Source organism: Cinclus cinclus, chromosome 10 (genome assembly GCF_963662255.1).
Source record: "Cinclus cinclus chromosome 10, bCinCin1.1, whole genome shotgun sequence".
Taxonomy (NCBI): domain Eukaryota; kingdom Metazoa; phylum Chordata; class Aves; order Passeriformes; family Cinclidae; genus Cinclus; species Cinclus cinclus.
This window is the reverse complement of record NC_085055.1, coordinates 733,260-754,043: the sequence shown is the minus strand read 5'-3', so window position 1 is coordinate 754,043 and position 20,784 is coordinate 733,260. Positions and strand designations below refer to the sequence as shown.

Below are 20,784 nucleotides of genomic sequence, written 5' to 3'. Positions count from 1 at the left end.
CTGTGTTGGTGGTGGAATTACCATGGCTCTGGTGACTCTCAAGCCAGCTGGTACTCAGACCATAGAGACACTTTGCAGAAGCCTCAGGAGTGGGGAGGAAAGTTGAAAGGAAGATCAGATTTCCCTGCCGGCAATGAAAGTACCCATTACCACTGAAATATGGACTGTGCCATCACTGATGAGGGGATAACAAGCACTGGGTGTTAGTAAAGGGACTAGAGAAACACAAACCCAAGATTTAACTACATCATCCAGAGAGGCAAGAGAAAAAACAAATTTGAAGTAATTAGAAGCTAGATAAAGAAAGCCATCAAACCATGGCCAACCGATGACATGCTTGAGTAATAGATTTTTACTGCTTAGGCAAATGAGGGAAGAAAAGGAAATAAATAACAAAGGGTACAGCAGCAAAGAAATAAAGAAACTTAAATTTATAGTTCAAAAATTCTTACAGGGAGGATCAACCTAAGTAATTCAGACTTCAGGGACAGAAAAAAATACCAAAAAAGTTGATGTATTTGACATCAGAAGGCAAACGGAGAGTTAAAAGCCTTTAACAAAGAACAAATTGAAACAAGCAAGGGTAGGAAAGGGAAAGTGTCGTGGGTAAACAAAGGCTGACACATCAGGTTTGTTTTACCTTTCAAGTGTTCGATGAGGCACAGTAAAAGCTTCCTAACCAAATAAACTCCCTCGCAGTCCCTGCAGGAACCACCCCTGAATGAGGCAGGGCTGGAGGCCCCGCTGGAGCAGCACTGGGACCTCACATGCAGCACCACTTCCACTGTGCCTTTGGGATACACTTGTCATGTTCCTTCAAAATAAACCAAACCAAACCAAACCCAGCCCTGAAGCACTTAACAGCTCCACGGAAAACCAAGGAGGAGGGAGGACATCCCACTGGGGGCAGGGAAGCTCAGTGGCCTGTGGAAGCCAGCACAGCCCAGGCACAGGGGGAGCACACAGAGCATGGAGAGTGTGAGCATTCTGCTGAATTTCTCACCTGGGGGGTCAGCAGCACCCAGAGCATGAGCACTCTTTGCTGCATTTCTCACCTGGAGGTCAGCTGGGTCTCACCATCCCCACAATAATGAGGCACTGCAGTGCCCAGCCTTCCTGCCCTTGGGTCAGTGTCTGGCTCCAGCACCGACACACCCATGACATGATTCAATAATCATTAACATTGCACATGGAAGCATCAACCACAGCTGGAGGTTTCAGCCCATACCAGCGCTGAACTCCTTGCTCAGTTCTGTGCTGCACTGCTAAAGGGGGAAGGCAGGACAGAGGGCTCAACAGGCTCTGTATCAGTCACAGGTTTGTTTCTCATACAGCTCAAGAATAATTTCCTGCACTAAGTGCTTTCCAGGCCTCTTAACATTGATATTGCAGATCAATATTTCACAAAGACAAAGCTGCCTGATGGATGTGTGCACTCATTTAAGCATCTCTAACAGGCAGCGCTGCTGTAATCACACACTGCACCCCTGCTACCTTCTACCCCAGAGGTTTGGCCTTGCTCACTTTCCACATGAAACAAAATGACAGTTAAAATGACAGAACAAAAGACCCACTGTAAGGCAGTGTGCAAATAAAGACAGTATCTCTCTGCTCCATCCGCACCAGTGCAGTGCAAATATAATTACAGCTACCAGGAAACATTGCTTGCTCTCAGGAGCTCTCCAGCCTCTCTCTGTTAAAACCCCTGCATAGGTTTCACTTTTAAAAATGCAACTCCCTGTTAGAACAAATACTCACTCAGAGTGGGACCAGGTGAGAGCCTCTGTGTGCTCAGAAATGTGGCTGCAGGGTGAATATTTGATGCAAAAGTCTTGAAAAGCTCAACTCTGTCAGTCACACATGAAGGGGAAAAAGGCTCAGAAAATATGAAATACATACTTATGAAATACATGACAATGACACCAGAGGAGCAGAAAGAACATGTAAACAGCAGGAGCTGTTACTCAGTGTCTGCAAGGCCTCGCAGAGCGTGTGGGCATGCAGGAAAACAGAGGTGCAGACCCATCTGCCCTTGCCACACTGCCTCAGCTGTGAGCAGAGCAGGTCACTGCACACTAGTGGGAAACACAGGTGGCAGCATTTATTTTTCTGACGTTAAATAATCACAAACCATGCCAAACGCTGCTCTGCGGTCAGAATTACCTTTGATTGTTTATTTTCACGTGGGCACTGACAGTGCCATGTCCTGTTCCAAGGCAGAGCTGTGCAGACAGCAGCAGTGCTCTGCTCCTCCAGAGGGAAGCTCAGCTCCTGGGCCCAGCCCCACAGGAGCTTACCCAGCAGGAAGACACAAAATTCCAACCCAATGGTAAAAAGGAAAGAGTAGGATTTGCTTTACAAATGCAGCCTTTCTGTAGGAAGCAGCAGCTCCAGGAAGAATCTCTTTACAGAAAGGGTGGTCAGCATTGGAAGGGGCTGCCCAGGGAGGTTTGCAGGTGTCCAAGGAATGACTGACTGCAGGTGCACTCAGTGCTCTGGGCTGGGTGACAAGGTGGGCATCAGGCACAGCCTGGACTCAATGATCTTGGAGGCGTTTTCCAACCTAAATGATTCTGTGGTTTCTGCTCCTGGCAGTTAGATGTTGTGTTGGGACATTTCGGCAGTGTCACCACCCTTGGCACAGGCTGAGCTGCAGGAAATGCACCTCTGCAGACACTGTGTGTGTGTGAGCTCAAACACACCTCCACGACCTGCTGACTCAAACACTCTCACTCCAACTGCTCAGCCACATGCCTGGTGGGAAATCAAAAACTTTCCACGTGTGGGAGCCAACCGAGCTGATGAAACAAACAGGAGCATTCAGAGGGAGGACTGGAGTATCATGATCTCACTGCAGAAGCACTTTTTCCCCAAGTTCAGCATGTGTGAGGCAGAATCAAAGCTCCAGAGATGAGAGCACCAGCCTCGGGGCTGGGTTGCAGAGCTGCCTTACAGGTGCACACTCTTCAAAAACCTAAATTCTTTTCTAATATATTTCACTTAGATCTATGAGAGGAAACAACTTATTTCTGCGTATTAAAAGGAAATAAAACAAATACTGAATTCCTCTCTTTTCCGTGGCCCTTTTTTTAATGTCAGACCTGACTCACTCTAAAAGTAGTAAAACAGCAAAGTGGTGAAATAGAAAATAACAACTTTCTACCCCACAAGCTCCCTGCCAAGACACAAGTTCATGGTGACAGCTTTGCTCACCATTACACCCAGGAGCTCAGAACCAACAATCCAGGGAATCTGGAGATATGCTGCTCCCAACAGCTGATCCTGCTCTTCCATGGCACCACAGCCTCTGGGAGTCCCTGCCTTCTGCAGCTCCCAGGGCTCAGACAGATTTTACACAACATGAAGGAGCAGAAGTTGAACCAAGTCATTTGTCAGGTGATCAAAACAGAACTTGAGCAGTCACTCAGTAACACTTAATTATTTGTCATTTAAACAGAACAGAGAGGAAAGAATGGAACAGCTACAGATGGTGCTGGACAACTGACCCATGGCTGTACTCCAGACAATGATAAAATTCAGCAATGCTTTCCAAATTTTAAATATTAAATATGGGCATATTTTTAGCAACTACTACTTTTAATTTTTTTAAGCATAAAGTAGCTTCTTAATTCACAGAAGGTCTTTGCAGCTTCTGAAGGCTCCTTTTTGAGTAAAAACCCAAAGTCAACACACAGAACACACAGCCTGAAAAAAACTTGGAGGGGTCATATACATACAGACATATATTATATATAATATACAATGAGCACACATTATAATATTATGTAAAATATACAATGAGCACACATACACACACAAACACTCTATAGTGTGTGCACAGCCCGGAAGAAAATACTTGATAAATATAACAAGTAACTTGAACCTTCCACTGTTGCTACTTTTTCAGCCTAATTCCTTAGGTATCTACAATCACAGGAAACATCTACACCATGAATATGTAACAAATGCTGTGTGGAAATATTTTACATTGCTACAAACATTAGCAATGTCTTCAGCCAAGGGACTAAACACGAACAGGAGACCTCATTTCCCTTCTGATTTTCAGTGCCAATCTTAATGAAGCCAAATGCTAAAGGATTCCAGTAAAGCAAAACTAGGTGTGCTTTCCTCCATGGTAAAAAAAAATAAATCCAGCAGCAAGTGTTATTTCTGTCTTTAGATATATTTAATCACACCAGTAACCACGTTTGGAACTAGGTGCAAAAGATCTGTTGCAAAAAGCTGGCAGAACCTGGGAACAAACACATTTTGTCAAGAAATCCTGGAGCCTGTCTCACACTACATCCTCCAGTATCTCCTGATCTCCCTGTCCTGTGCTTCACTCCCCTCCCACCTGCTCACACAGAGCCCTCTCTCCTGGGTTATCTGCCAGGTGGTAAAACAGCATCTGACCTCTCCAGCCTTTTGTCTCTCTTCTGTTCCTCCCTGTAATTTCTTTCTCTCCTGCCTTGTCTTCTGTTCTAGTTAGAAACTTAATCGCTTTTATCACTGTCATAAAAAATCCCGTTTCCTCCTGTTCAGTGCAGCCACAGAAAAACACCCAAACCCTGGTCATGGTTGCAGAGCTCACTCTGTGCTGCACATCTGTTCTGCTATTTGCAGCTCCACTCACCAGCACTTCTCTGCAACAAATGCCTGGCCTGCCGAGGTATTGCCTGGACTGACCAACCCCACCATACCCCTCCAGTATCACCTCGAAATGTTTATTAATAATTATATTCATTATTATTACAAATAATTATTTTTCTATTAAACAATTCCTTGTGCTCCACTGTCAACAAAAGCTTTGCATATTAAGGTACTTTACTTGGAACTGAAGTTGCCATATCCATCCATCCATCCATCCATCCATCCATCCAGCCCTTGCGTAAGGAAAGCACCTCATTCTGTTTCACAGACATGAAGGGCAGCCTGTGTTCAACCAACAGCAGGAGTAAATAACAACGTAGTAGATACAAAGAACTGACTCTTCTGTTTCCTCTAAGGAGTGTTTAGTGAACTCTTTAACCCTTCAGTTTGCCCAGTCAAGTGCCTTCCCAGCTCACCTGCATTTTTATTTGGTTACAGACACTGCAGACATCCAGGCTGTCTCCTGACTCAGCTCACTGCAGGGAAGATTTTACCAGGGCACCAGACAAGCAACGGTATGTCAATGCAGATGGTTTTCTGAACACACCCTACAACCAGAAAGCTGAATTTCCAGGCACAGTTTCCCATCTACAGCTGGCTCTAAACACTGACTGCACTGTAAAAAATGGGCAGGGATAGCAGAGGCAGCAGCACATCCAGCTGCAGCTCACCCTGTCTCTGGTGGCACAATGTGCTCCGAGCTGCTGATGGCCGAATCCTGCACAAAGAGCCCAACCAAGTGTATTCTTTCTTTTCCACTCAGTATTTGCTTCACCAGTGTCAGTTTACAGCGAGCCCCAAGGACCCAGAAAACATTTCATTCTGCCTATTCTTTTCAAAAGACTTCAGTTAAATCTGCACACTTTTGTTCCTATATAATAGAATAAAGTAGGGAAAACTGCTGTTCCTGTGACATTGCTGTGGTGGCTACTGCACACCTAAAAGCCTTCCAGGCCCCTAGGAAGTGAGAACCTCTCCCTGAGCCAGACAAGGCTGCAAAGATGCTCTCAAATTAAGAAAACACAACTTTCTTCTTGCCCAGTATTGAATACCAGCACTGAACCTGTACAGGTTTTTAGACTGAAGCCCACCAGGAAAAAGTAAGAGCAGAAAACAATGAGTTTTACTCCTGCAAAGTGGTAGTTACCTGCTACAGCTGCAGCTACCCTGGCTTTGCTGGCTGTTTCTGGATTCCACGTAAGCCTGGAATTAACCCACACAAATTCAGTGAAATCACACCAACAATAAGTTACCAGCTTTGCCTCTGCCCAGAACTGCTCCTCTTCTCAAACAGCACTCTCTCTCTTTTTGCTAATTTTCTGCACTATTTTGCCAAGCTAGGAATGGTCCAAAGAAATCTGGAGCTGAAGAGAGTCTTTCCAGGAACTTGATGGGACTTGAAGTGCCTGAGATGAAGCTGGATCCAAACCTGCTCCCCTAGCCAGCCCCTTCCCCCTCCTGCTCCTGTCAGCAAACTTCAGAACCATCAGCATTCTCCCATCAGGGCCACACTACCACCCCACCATCCCCTCTCTGAAAAGACAGAGAACTTTCTGGATCTCCAGGGCTGAAAACTGAGAAGTTTATTCAGCGAGTGGCGTATGACAAAAAGGCAATCTGAGGAAGCAGCTTGCTAGTGCCAGGGTGAAGCCCTCCAGCAGCACTACACCGGATTTCTTCTTCTTCTTTAAAAATCCACTTCATCAGATGTATTTTCCTTTATTTGATCAAACATTGCAGTTGCTTTCAACTACCTCCATATGTGTTCTGCCTCAGTTAAATCCTGAGATGTTTCCTAATGAAGAGGATAAGTCATAAGTATTTCAATAAATTCAACCAAGAACCTGAAGGTTTTCTCACTTGCATAATCCTGCATTTCAGGACCTGACAACTCAGCGCCGACTTAAATCTCATTTCAACAGCAGTAATCCTCCTAGTGGCACTGTGAAATGGGGAAAAGACAGACCTCTGGATCAGGATAGAAGCAGCTCTTGCCGTTTCCTCCAGGGGCTGGTTTGGTGCAGCCCTGGTGGAGGAGCAGCCCGGAGCCCCGGGCAGGGGCCAGCGCGGCACCGCCGGGAGCACAACCCAACGCGGAGCACCGGCCCAGTACCGGCACAGCCCAAAACCCTGCTGGCTCTCTCTGCACGGGTGGCTGCACCTCAGCACTTCGGGAGGGCTGTGGCCTCGCCCTGCTTTGGCTGCTCACCTGGAGGAGAGGCTGGTTCTCAGGATGGCACACGGGAGCAGCTCCCGGCAGCAGGCGCAGACTCCTAAGCAGCACCCGGGGCAGTAGTTCCTAAATAACATCCAGCTGGGCTAACAAGGCTCTGCAGTCCCAACAAAGAAACACCAGCATTTCTCCAAAGTCAAAAAACAGATGTGACTGTTTGGTCTCGAATGCAATTTGTTGCTTCCAACAGATTTCAGTGAGCCTTGGCAACAAGGCATCTGTATTTGGAAAAACAGACACTTGGGGTCATCCTGGGAAGGAGACAGGCCTCACAGGCTGCTCCTGATCACTCAGTTAAGGCTCAGGACAAATGTCTGAATGTTCTTCACATGAGGTTTTCTTATTTTATGCTTCTTTACATCTTCTCTGCAAACCAGTTCAGAATTTTACTGATTTTGACTATGCCCAGCAGAGTTCCTGACTGTAACAGGAGCCCATGCTGTTTTCTATTATGCACAGCCTTTAAAAAATGAGAGTGCAAATGCTGCAGTACAATGTTTTAATTTCTACTTAATTTCCTTGTGCCGAGGCAGAGCTGAAGCTGTAAAATGAGCTGTGAAGGCTGTAGTTAGTTGTAACTCCTCTGTCCAAAACCTTGATAAGATTTCAAAACACCATCTATCTTCCCACAGAGGAACACACGTGCTTTCAATTGTTTGGTTTGCTAATGGACTATTTGCCACTCTGCCTAACAATTGCCCCATTTTCCCGATGTGTTTGCCACTTTTCCCTTTGCTTCCTCTTCTGGAGCTCAGCCTGCTGGCAGACACACAGGCTGGAGAGGAGAGAAATGGCAAATCAGACCTTAGGAATTTGAACATTGTTTATGTTTTCATTTTTTGCCAAGGGTTACTGCTTTACGAGCTTCCTTGGAACGAGCCATGTGTCCATCTGCCTCCCAGGCCTGAGCCTCACCTCATCTCTGCACCCAAAGTCCTGGCACTGCTCCGTGCTCCAGGGATGCCACATAGGTAAAATGACCCAAGAATCACCTGCTCAAGTGTTCTGGGCTTCTTCTCTTGCCTTCATTAGAGAAGAAAGAGACCCATGATCTGCCACTCTCAACATGATTAGTGCAATAGGCTTACAGGATTTTCTTTTCTTTGTATGAAACAAGGTTCTTAATCTACATCCTTAGGTGTCACACAAAGGGGAACAACAAGTGAGAAAAATCAGTACTTTTTTCTGAAGCAATGACAAAGTAGACTTGAACAACTAACAATTACCTCTCTGATGTAAAAGAAATAAGATGATCACCAATTTTAGCAATAATAATAACAATAATAATAATAATAATACTGCTACATTTATAGATTTTAAGCCTTCTTGGTAAAAAGTGGCAGTCACTTTTACAGAGTTCATGTATTCTATTTTTAAAAAAATAAACACTTCTGCATCAGAAAATACTATCATACCAAGTGCTCGTGGGTCTCAGACACAAGGCACCAGAGCTTCAACCTCAGACATCATCACTCAAGTGACTTACACCTCTGGTTTCCAACTTTTTCTTAGAATTAAAAAAAAAAATGCAAAGAAATGTGGAAGTTTAAGACTTTCCAGCTTGAAGAAAGAGTAGAAAAAGCTTTTATACTTCACTGGGACACCCAGCTCGAACATGAAGGAGCCGCCTTAGCAGGAGCATAACTGAAGAGACGAAAAGCTGACTTGGGAGCTGTGCAGTTATCTCCAGAGCCATGGAGTGTGACTCGTGCTCACCTGCCACCACTTCACCACGTGAAGTCCAGATCAGTTCAAAGTAGCAGCTTTGGGAACACTGCAGCAGGTTTGGGAACACTGCAGCAGGTTTGGGAACACTGCAGCCCCCACAGCACAGAGAGCCAGTGTGGGGCTGGGCCAAGTCCCTGCCCCTCTGCTGGGTCCCTTTCCCTGAGCCCCTGCCCCTCTGCTGGGTCCCTTTCCCTGAGTCCCTGCCCCTCTGCTGGGTCCCTTTCCCTGAGCCCCTGCCCCTCTGTTGGGACCCTTTCCCTGAGCCCCTGTCCCTCTGATGTGGGACACTCCCTGGCACATCTGCAGCTCCCACAAGATTTGCATTTGCCATCCATCTCCCCATTGTTCAGACATCTTTATCTCAGCTTTCAGGAAATGTGGATGACTCATCTATGGGAACATCTGACGAAGCTAACGTAATTTCAAAAACCAGTTCTGCTTAGGCTTATTTTTCCAAGAAAAAAAATAAATTCTAAATTATTGTAAAAATCAAATTTCTGTTGCAAACCAGTTTCCTGATTTAGGAACTCGAGCTTATTTTTGCTGTAGACAGTCTAACAGGCTTTTAGGCATCCAAATTTAGGAAAAAAATCCTACGGCATTTAAACAAGGCAGAGCCAGAGCTGGAGCTGACTCAGCCGCTCCAGCGCATAATTTGAATACACTACATAATCATTCTTAGTTTAAAATTATCCTCCTAATATCTAAGGGCCAGATTATCCCACACACGTTCATCTTGATTCATGCGCTCCCTAGGCCAGCCCTGCAGGTTTCATTCGCACTAATTAGGCAGCAGGATGATAACATCTCGCCTGGGCTGTCCCAGCCCCGACCTCCTGCAGCACCTCAGAGGTCACAGCACGGGCCTGGTGCCTTTTGCTGCCCATGAACAGGCTGCTCGTTGTGCTCACAGGTGAGGAGGAGCTGCCAGGTGCACCCACGGGTGTTTCCCAAGCAGAGACGGTGTCCAGAGCCCACTGCCACCACACACAGCACAGGAGAGAGAACCTCAGGGGGCAGCACTGCTTTCCTTGCTCTAGCCCTATACAGAGTTTGTGCCTTCATTTCATAGGAAGGGGAAATAATAATTTAGAGGGGAAAAAAAAACAAAAGGCTTTACCCAAGCTGCAAGTTTCACTTCTGGCATCTATTTCTGCCAGCTCCTGGCAGGGCAGGGCAGGGCAGGGCGATGCTGCTGGGCTGCAGCGCCTGTGCACTCGCTGTGCTCTGTCCCTGTGCCCGCAGAGGACACCTGGGCCAGGGCCAGAGGAGAAGGGCACTGCCACAGGGTCCCCTCCGAGGAGCTGCTCTGCCTGTTTATACTCTAAATATAGCAGAGCACAGCGGCCATGTCCGGCTCGGAGCAGTGCTGCCCAGGGGCTGCAGCTCTGCAGCGCTCACACCTGCCTGACGTCAGCCCCACACGGCAGTCACTCACTCCTAAGGCACAGCACACCGTCCTGGAGCGACACATCACAGCATCACACAGCGGGCTGGGCTCGAAGGGACCTTAAAGGTCACCTCCTTTCAACTCCTGCCAAGATGCAGGAGTTTGTAGAGAAAAAATCAGTGACTAAGTATCTGTCTTATGTCCAAGAGATAATGCAAGAATAGCTGTCTAATTAATACCAATATTATATATGTTAATAAGAAATCAAATATTTTAACATTAGGGTCAATTTTTCAGTGTACTGCTATTTTAGTAAAGAACAAGGACATTACATCTATATTGAATTACTGAAAAATTAAAAATTACTTTTCAATGTCCTAACCAAAAATCTCTTTTATCTGTACTAAAGTATTGACTGACCTTATAAGGTCCAGACAGAGCTGGTGCAGCATTTCCCTAAATTGCTTTTGCAGAACATCCAAAGTTTGGGATATTGCAGACAAGGTAATTCAATGACTAGAGCTGGTTGAGCTCAGCACACACCAAAACCAACACAGAGCTGAAACAAAACCAAAACCGAGCAATGGCTTCAGCAATGGGGATTGGACTGGGAATCCCCCAAAGGGGCACGTTCCATTTCCTGTTTCCCCAAGGTATTCTGGTACACGGCACAGCTACTTAACTAACCACCCCTGGCCAGGGCTGAGAGCGACTGACAGCCACGGGCACCGGGCCCAGGCTGGGGCACTGCTGGGACAATGCTGGGACACCTCTGGGACACGGCTGGGACACGGCTGGGGCAATGCTGGGGCACGGCTGGGGCAATGCTGGGGCAATGCTGGGACACGGCTGGGACACGGCTGGGACACCACTGGGACACTGCTGGGGCAATGCTGGGATACTGCTGGGACACCACTGGGACACCACAGGCTCCTGTCCCAGGCTGCAGCAAGGGGATGGCCGGATCCCCGGGAGCCTCTCCAGCACACAGCAGCTCAGCCACTGGCAAACCTTTCAGCATGAGCACAAGTAAACAGCTCTGGTCAGCAGTGTATTTTTAAACAGCAGATTCTTTCCCAGCTCCCAGCTCGGCCCCTGCGCTGACTCCACAGGGCAGCAGCACACTCCTCTCCTCCGGGGATCCGCAGCAACGCCGTAACGTTACCCACGTTATCACCCACGGACCTTGCAGTGCTTTGCAAAGGTCAGCCTTGGCTCCTGCATTAAAAAAGGAAGCGAAGAGCCCTGCTGACAGCAGCAGAAGGGCCAGTCACGCTGCCGGGGCTGGGGAAACGAGGCTGGGCCCTGCTCCATCCCCTTTTACACGGACACCAGCTCCACCAGCATCCCCACCAGCACGGAGATTTGAAGGCACTTCCAGCGAGCACTGACATCATGTCCGGCTCGCTCTAGTGGCCGGTTTCCAGCTGAGGAGAGCAAGGCCGGTGGGGTCAGGCCGCGGTGGCCAGACGCACGTCGCTGGGAAACCAGCCCGGGGACACTGCGGGTGCTGCTGCACCAGCAAACCCACGGTGGCTGTCACAGCCCCTCACTCAGGAGCAGGCTCGAGCCTCCGGGGCCAGGCCCGAGCTGTGGCAGCGCTGCCATCCCCACAGTGACACCTCAGAGCCACCGACGGCCACACGCTGGCACCGCAGCGCCGGGACTCCCCTCTGGCGCTGCCAGCCCTGGCTCTGCTCCTACCTCCAGCACGTGCCCAATGCATAGAAACATCTCATTTCCACATTTTAAAATTAATACCCTGCACGCATTGTGATTGCTGTATTTAAAATAAATCAAACAACGCAGGAACAAATCCTTTTGGTATCTGCAAGTTAAGCCATGGCTGGGGGTGATGGAGTGGGCATTTCAGGTTTGAGAGCACCGTAAAGCTTTACCCTGTGCCCTGACCAGAGACAAGACACGATCTGAAGTCTGGGATGCTGAGGATTTACAGAGACCCGCTGTCAGCCACTTCCTGCCCCGCTCACGGGGACCTGGGACCAGCAGGAGCTGCTCCAGTTCCAGCTCCCTCCCAAGCACAGTGGTGCCAACACCAGCTCCGCACACTCGGCTCCACTTCCCGGGACCGGGGCCCAGGAAGAGAAAATCACACTGTACAAAACACTGACAGACAAATTTCTGCTTCCCGAGTTTTGATTTTTTCATGACTCCACAGGATTAATTCTGTATTAATTCTGTTTGTGGTATATATTACATGTTAGGTTATTTAAATCATGAAAAACCAAAGGAAGGACCTGGGACACACACATTTAACACCTATCACTAACACAACAGCTACAGTGAAACAACAGCCCCATATTTATGGTGCCTAGCTGAGATGTGCCTCCGGAAAACCCTCTCTGCTCCTGCCATGCTTGCACATCCAGAGGCACCTTGCCTTCTGCTAAGTGCTGTCCTTCCCTTAAGCAAGTTCACTTGGGAAAAAAGATGGGATAACCACACCAATGCCAACCCCTAGAAAGGCAAGCAGGGTGCTCACAGACACCCAAATAACCCAGGAAGGAAAACACTCTTCTAAGGTTCACCATCAGCTGTCCAAAGACACCAACAACCCGCTGGTAGTTACGAGATGGAAACAAATCCTCATATTGCTTACGTGGTTTGTGCTATTAAAAACAAAGAATCCTCACAGTGACTTTGCTGTTTCTACGTGAAGTACCCTTTATTCCAGCTACAGGCAGGGAATAACTTGGAGGCAAAGAATGAGCCCCTGTAGCCATACTGGAGGATTTGAGCCCTGCCAGACGTATTTTCCCTTGTTCACTATACCCTTCCCTTTCCCCCAAGGAAAGCTGCAACACAAATCGAAAGCATCAATAAAATAAAAGCAGCAAAACAGCCCATTGCTGGCAGCCAGCACTTGCTCCTGCTCAGCTGCAGGATTCCTCTGGCTACAACTGCTTCTTTCATTAGCCACATATCCTTTAAAATAATGTAATATTTACTCACTTTCAATGAGTCAAAGCAGGCGATTACGCGTCCGTTTTCAACTTGGCAGCTTTTCGACGGGTGTGCAAATTTACATTCCGTGTCTGGTCGTGAGCAAGTCCCCCTTTGGAACTCCCTACACACTTCCAGCGTTAGCCATTTTGTGTCCCGGATCGGTGTGACGCTAACAGCCATCTTTAGATTTTACAGGTAGTTAAAATTTCCAATAAAAACGGGCAAACGAGTATCTGAACTGATAAACTGGAAATTATGAAAATGCCACCTCCAGAACACTATTTTCCCCCGCTCCCTATTTTAAAATAAGTACGTGTAAAACTGGGTGGCCGCAATCCCGAGGAAGAGCTGTGTCACCAGAGTTCAGAGCGTGGCACCGTTAGCGGGCTCGGGGAAGGCCGGCAGCGGCAGCCAGGTGCGCCTGCGGGAGCGTGGCCGGGACTAGCCCCGTGCGCTCAGCATCCCGTCCTGAGTGCGGCCGCCGCAAGCATGGGAACGTGGCGGGCTCCGGCAGCGCTTCCCGAGCTGCTCCCGGGGACGGTGGCTGGCAGGTGCCTCCAGGCAGCGGGCTCGCAGCGGGCTCTGCGGTGCAATCGGGATCGATTAGTTTGGCATAGACAGATGCAGCAGTTTAGAGCAACGACCGACACTGGGTTTAGGCTGGGGTTTTTCTCCTCCTCTCCTTGGCTTTCGGGCAGCAGAGCTCTGACCTTCGGGGCACACTTTAGTGCACAGTGCAGCGGCGGCGGGGGAGCAGCGCCGGACCCTCCTCCCGGCGGGCGCGGGGCTGGCAGCGGCGGAGCGCTGTCGTCGCAGTCTAGCTGGCAGCAAGCAAGGCAAAAGCAGCGGCTGCTCTAGAAGCGGTCCCAAGCAGCAGCGACGTCAGGAAAGGCACTTCTTAGTACCAACCTGTGGAGAGAAGAGACACGTTACGAGCGGGCGGCGCGGGCGCCCCGCGAGCCGCCGCCCCGCGCAGGGCACTCACGGCTGCGGGCCGGGCGGCAGCACCGCCGCGGGCCAATCGCGGCGAGCGTTGCAGCGACACTCCGGGCAGGGAGCCAATGGCGGGGGCCGTCTTATGAAAGGTCGCGCCTGTCAGACGCCGGCCGCGCCGCGCTGCCCCGAGCGCGCCCGCCGGGGGCCGCGCGTGCGGCCCGGCGGTACCGGCGTGCGAACCCGGCCGGGAACGGCCCCGGCCCCGGCCCCGGCCCCGGCACCGGCAGCGCCCGCCGGCCCTCCGAGCGTCTCGGGCCCGGCGCCGCCTGACCGCCCGCCGCGGCTCCCCGGCGTGCGGAACGCGGCGGCTGAACGGGAACGGGACCGGCACCGCCCCGCCCGGTGTGAGGACAGACCCGAGACGCGCTGAGCCCGCAGCGGCTGGGCCCCGGCGCCGCCTGATCGCCCGCTCGGACACGACCACCGGCGCCGGGGCCACGCCGAGGGCTCGGGGGACACCGGGCCCTGCCCGACGGGAGGAGCGCACCGTGCCGCGGGAGCGGCACCGGCACCGCGAACCCCGCCGGCCGGGAACCAGGGCAAACCCTGCCCTCGGATGCTGAGATGGGGCCGACGAGTTTCCCTTCACACCGGGACTCAGATGCCCAGCTCTGCCACGGAAGCCTGGTGCCACCTGCAATACAAATCTAGAATAAGGAGCCACAGCTCCTGTCCCCACCTGAGGATCTCAGCCCGGAGCACGGAGCAGAGGGACCCTCGTGGCACTGCCGGGGACACACTGACAACACCAACGACAGGGATTCTACCAGCACTGCAACCCCAACAGCATCCTCCGCCTGTGCTAGGGGCAAGACTTTTCCCATCCCTGTCTATCTAAAGATGCTGCTTCATCATCTTCCTATTTCCCACCACCCTCCAATGCAGGTCACTGACACAGCCTCCAGAATCGCACCTGGGAAGAGATGCTGCCAGCGTGGATGCAAACCAACAGAGGATAAAAAGCTAGTCTTTCTCTAGGGACATAGCGATCAGAACAACCAACTCCAGGGGAAGGAAAACACACCAAACAGAATAATGAGATTACAACAGGCACCGCGGGTTCTTTGCCAGGACACTTGAAATCATGCCGCATTTTTAATCCCTGCTAGCGAGAGACAAACAGCTACATAATTACTTGCAAGCACAAGTTAACAACTAAGTGTCTTTGTGGTAAACAGAGATACTAATTTGCTTCAACTGCCTAAAACTCTGAAGTTTGGGGTCATCCTGCACTAGCAGTCACTACTCCTTGCTGCTTGGGATATAGAATTCTTAGGTCTTCAAAACATGCTCTGTAACAAGTGTCCAGGCAAATCACTTTGGTTCTTGCTCTTGTCTTCTTGCTCTTGCCACACTTCCCCAGCCATGACAGATCAGCACCGAGAGATCTGAAAGCAGAGAATGCTGCTGGGGCTGTGTGCCAGCAGGTCCACCAGACCCACCAGGCATCCCTGCAGCCTCGTGCAGGACTGCCAGCACATCAGAGCGCTTTTGGAAACCTAAACACATCTCCCAGCCCTCAGTCAAAGCGCACTGCAACTTGTCTTCCACAGACAAGAGCCGGAGCTGCATCCTCCCACCGTCACTCCCACACTGCACAAAATGACTTGTGTTATTTTGTTACGAACGTTTGATTTCTGTGAGACCCTCAGGACAGGGTGCTGCCAACGCCAGCAAGAAGAGCTCTGCCACAAAGCTGTGGAACTGCTCTAAGAAGGGTTTTCTCCTGTTCATTAGCTTGGTAACCAATCCATACCAAGCATTGATTTTTCCGAACACCAAGAAGAGTTAGAGCAGCAAATTGATGCATTTTATACGCTAAAGCCAATGCAAGTTAAAGGCCACCTTCTCCAAACAAGATATTTCACTCTCATTATACAAGTAGTCACCCCTAATAAGAAATGAAAGAGAGCATGAAGGCAGCACCCAAAATGAAAACAGATGAAAACTAGCTTTTGTGCTCGTATGTACTGACAGGAGAAATAATTCTGGTAAGACTCCCAAACTATGCTTTACTCCTGGGTTACTTGTTTCATCATAGTTTATTGTCTACCTGAAAACAGCAGGAAATATCCGTGCATTAAAAATAGCCTTCGAGCAGAAATAAAGCCTGACGTCAGACCAGAGGTTTATCTTCAATATCTCCACTAAATAAAGATGTTAGCATAGAATTATCTCTTTTTTTATCTAAAAATATCTTTTTTATCTATCTATTTAGCATAAACTATTTTCCCGTCACTTTGAAATTCTCTTGTGATATTCACTCAGTCACTAAGGAGTCCTCAGTAAGCTTCATATGCTAGAAGGAAGATACACCGTCTGCAAAACCCAGCTGGTCCATGTGATGTCTCCTTTGGGCTGTGGCTGATAAGGTGGGAGCAACTGCAACAAATCCAGAGGGAGAACCATAGGGACAGGACAGGAAAAGTACTGAACTTTTTATTTTTCATCTAATTAAATGTGGTTTACGGGTTGATGGTTTCTAGACCCCACCTAGCAGAATAGTCAGTACTAAAGACTCTTGTGATGCACAGGTGGGTTTTAAAGTTCATCTTTTGAAATTTGGAAATATTTGCCACTTTTCTTGGGAATACTGTAACATTGGTTTGGCCAAAAGCAGAACCTTGCCTTCACTGAGTATTGGGATGACTGAAGGCAAATTAAAAAGTGATTCTCAGAAGAGACAGAAGAGAGAAGCAACACTGAGAAGTCACTCCTTAGGAGGATAACAGAGATGACTTAATTGTCTCCTGAGCTGGGTCAATGAAAATGATTAAGAAACAGCCTCACAAATCAATGGAAGGGTTATCTGGAAATGTCCAAGAAAGTGAATCTGACACAGGAGAGGCTCCTGTTACTTCCCCTTACTGCTATAAAGAAATGTACAGACAGATTAACGATGCACTTTTCCTCCTCATTATGGTCTTTGACACAAAAATAAGATATCTCCCTGCACTGAGAATCACTCCCAAAGAAACACTGTTTTCACTGTTCCTGTAACTGGGTCTGCTGGACACCCCTGCTTTCTATATCTCAATTCACACACATCTTTCAAAGAAAGATGTAGAAAGCTGGGCAGGCAAAAAGCCCAACACTAAGGAGAAGACGGCAGGGAAGAATGCTATTTTTATGTTTAGAGAAAGTGGAAGCTGAAAACACTAGTCTCAATGACACGAGAACTGTCAGCAAGAACAGATAATTACACAACATGAATTCATCCTCATGACAATGACTCTAATGAGATAGGAAGTGGAATAAAATCAATATTCTATTTACACTGACAGAGCAGTCTCAAAGCCTGAAATTGCCAAATGGTTGTCTTTTAAATCAAGGAACACAAAATTACTGACTCCTTACAGTATTTTCAAAACACCTCTGCCAAACTCAAAGTTTATCAATAACATATCTCAATATAAAAGCTGGAAGACATACAGCAATTACTCCATGGCACAATTGAGGGATGTAATTATAGCACTGTCACAAAATTAAGCTGAAACAATGAGCTAATTAACATCTTGTCACATAATAGTATAGGATTGGATAAAGGAAAATAATCTTTAGTAAACTACAGCTGAAGAAGCCAATTGTCTCACTCTGGGCTGCACCCACTGCTCCCATAGGACAGCACAGCAAAGTAAGATTACTCCTCTTTCAGTTTTGTACTTTCATATATTTTAGGAAAAAATGGAAGTGCAAAGGCAGGAGCAGAGAGCAGGCAGCTCTAGAGCAGGACTGCCAGGGTCTGTCCCCTGGGCTGCATTTCACAGCTGCCCAGCCCAGTAAGCTGGGGCTTGGAGCCTGGTAAAACTACAAGCACATGTCAGCTTTGAACTACTAAGTGCCACATCAGATTCATAAAAAAACTGCCAACACTGCTTCTGTGACCCAGATATTTTGCATTATATACATAGTTTTACTACTACTACTACCACCACCACTACTAGTACTAGTGTTTTAAAGGTTTTTTCTGTACTGTTTTAGCTCTGACAGACTTGCCTGGTGCAACCTCCCACTGACTTCAGTGGCTCCTCTGGCACATCCCCATCAGACGTGGTTTTATCTCGAGTCTATTTCACAGTTTCTGAAACTGTTTTAGCAGAACCACCTAACTGTGACATTCCATCTGAATTTAAGACACCCAAGTGTACTCGGTTCATGGCAATTTGATAAATAATGAAAAAAGAGGCAACATGTTGTACACTATGTGCTCCAACCACGTGCAGAAATCAGGTATTGCTCCAGGATTTCCCTAACCAAACTGTGAACCAATTCCCACCAGCAGTGCATGGGCACTGACATACAAATCCCACAGCCCAATCCTCTCCTACTTTAGATTACAATAATGCTATTTTCAAGTCAGAAAGCTACACTGCAAATTCCATAAACCCTCTTTCCTTTAAGGAGCAGACGGTTATGGATTAACTGTTCTTTCTGATTTTAAAAAAAAATAAAGTCAAGAAACATGTCTGTTGAGTTTTTTTTTTTTTAATAACCTGGGGTATATATCAATCTCTTTTACAAAATTTGACACTCTGGGTACACACAGGATTCACAGCTTGACAGCATTAGCTGGATGTGTGTTTATGAGCATGAACAGGCACAGGCCAGTCCCTGTTTCTGGACAAGGACGTGGCACACAAGCTGTTATTCTCTTCTTGCAACTTTAAGTCAGTAACACAATATAGAAAAGGACCACTTTTCCTTTGATCCACTTTTCATCAATTTATGTATTACAAAGCATTTACATATCCATCCCCACCCACCACTGAAGTCACAAATACTGTTTCTGGTAATAAAAACATACACTGTAATTCCTTTACCATAACATTCACATAATGTATTTTAGAAATGGGAAGTTCTGTATTATCCTGGCATAGGGGAATTCCAACTATGAAAGAAGTGACATTGCCCAAGCAAGCCTAAAAAGTTGTTCACCTTTAAAAATGACAGTAATCTAGTGATTTAAGTTATTATTCCAATAAGTAACAAACTGAATTGAAAAAAAAACAAAACCTGCTTTATTAAAATCAATTTTATTTTCTTGTTCTAACAGTAAACATGCTGTTTCTATACACAGGCATTTGAGAGGCCATCATAAATCAACTATGCACCCCTCCAAAAACTACAAGCTATTTATTAATCCAACTCTTGCACATTTTGTTTGATTAACTGCAAACGTACACAAGCCAAGCAAGGCAGGAGAGCAGCAAGATGACCCACGGCAGCTGGGTCAGCCCAGGACCTGGCCCCCCAGCCTGGGCAGCACAGGGTGCATGAGCAGAGCACTGCACCTGTAAAACCTCCCCTACTCTGCACCGTGCAGTGTGGCTGATGCTCATTATCCTGCCTGGCTCAATGGCAGCATGTGCTGGGTGCTGTCCTCAAGAGCAGCCATATGGCAAACCCCAGGATGGGTCCCACAGCCCAGACTCAGAGCTGGGAGGCACCTGCAGCAGCAGCAAAGAGGCAGAGACTGTCCCATAGTGACAGGTGATTTCTAACTGCACGTGTGTGCATGAATTTGTATAAAACATGATCATTAGCATCATCCATAATAAGAATCCCTACAGAAAAAAAAGCCACGTCCATGACTCAGCAAGGGAAGGAACCGCTTCCCTCTGACACCAAATTCAGCTGATGCTGGTGGTTTCAGGGAGAAGTGACCCAAAGGAGTCTCACTGGTGAGAGGAGCAGCACACAGCAACCCCAGCTTCCTGTGGTTTGATGCCTGAACATCTCCTGTACTGCAAGGAAAAACAGACCAGCACCTTATTCCTGCTCAGGTTTCCACCTCCCTGCCTAATGCAGCTGCAATGTGGCCCTGGTGCAAAGGGAGGCTTGTCCTTGCCCAGAGACAGCTGGATAAAGCAGTGGGGAAAAGGAGTCCTGAGAGACCAGCGCAGCCAGCACCTGATGGATCAGGACATACACAGGGTCACTATTAACATTATTAATTTATTAATAGTAGCACTTTCTCCACGCAATAAGCTCCTCCCCTTGGCCTCACTAACTCGTCCCTGGCTGGGACACCCCTCCCACGTTTGCTCACAGCAAGAACTCCAGACTTCAAAGTTCATGCCCATTTACATGACAATCACTTTGTTAGGACAATAATTTCAAGTCAGGAGTCTGGATGCAGCCACCACATCCCTGCACACATCAAATTAACTAGCAAGATTAAATCTGAACCTAATTACCAGGAATAGAACAGGCCATTCATGTCACCTGCCTCACCCTGGTGTGTCATCCTGCTCCTGGTGACAATGCCAGCAGCTCTCCTGGCCCTGAGGACACATGGACCACAGTGGGGCTCAGTTCCATGGGGGACACCTTGCTGCTCTCTGCCTGCTGTGTAACAGGCACACTCCCAGCCAGGCCCATCAGTTATGGTAATTCTGGATTGCCTCATCTTGCATCTGACTTGAGGGCACCCAAAAAGGGACGCGAGACCAGCTCACGAGGAACTCGTTACACCAAGTTCTGCTTGCAGCAGCTCTTAGAGCTGGTCACTTCAGCTCAGCCATGGTGAGCTATGGCAATGCAGGGAAAATCACAGGCTTCTCCCCAGAGACCAGAAAAAGACACGGGAATGAGGGACAGCAGAGCCATCAGCGCAGTTCAGTTTGGGCTGAAGGACTGGTGCTGAAGCGGCAAACCCACACCCTGGCTCTGCAGCATGGCCAAGCAGTGCCAGGCACAGCACCCCCAAGGAGGGATGGGGAGTCCCACACCTCTGAAAGCACGCCAGCATCACCGAGTGGCAGCACTGCCATGCTGGGGACACCTGGAGCAGGGAGGCACTGCCATCTCAGTGCCATGA

General features: G+C 48.3%; 1 protein-coding gene across 13 annotated transcripts in view; it reads right to left on the bottom strand.

The window, feature by feature from the left end:
- The window catches only part of MBNL1 (muscleblind like splicing regulator 1), a 65,801-nt gene that overhangs the window by 32,658 nt on the left and 12,359 nt on the right, over positions 1 to 20,784 (bottom strand). For 8 of the 13 annotated variants that reach the window (XR_009933479.1, XR_009933480.1, XM_062499515.1 and 5 more), the window contains exon 2: positions 12,975 to 13,877. The exons of the other annotated variants lie outside the window; for them this stretch is intronic. Coding sequence is in view for 6 of the 8 variants with exons in the window: in XM_062499515.1 (XP_062355499.1) it covers positions 12,975 to 13,148 (174 nt within the window). In the remaining 2 variants the exon portion in view is untranslated. The remainder of the gene's footprint in view (positions 1 to 12,974; positions 13,878 to 20,784) is intronic. 13 annotated transcript variants of the gene reach the window in all.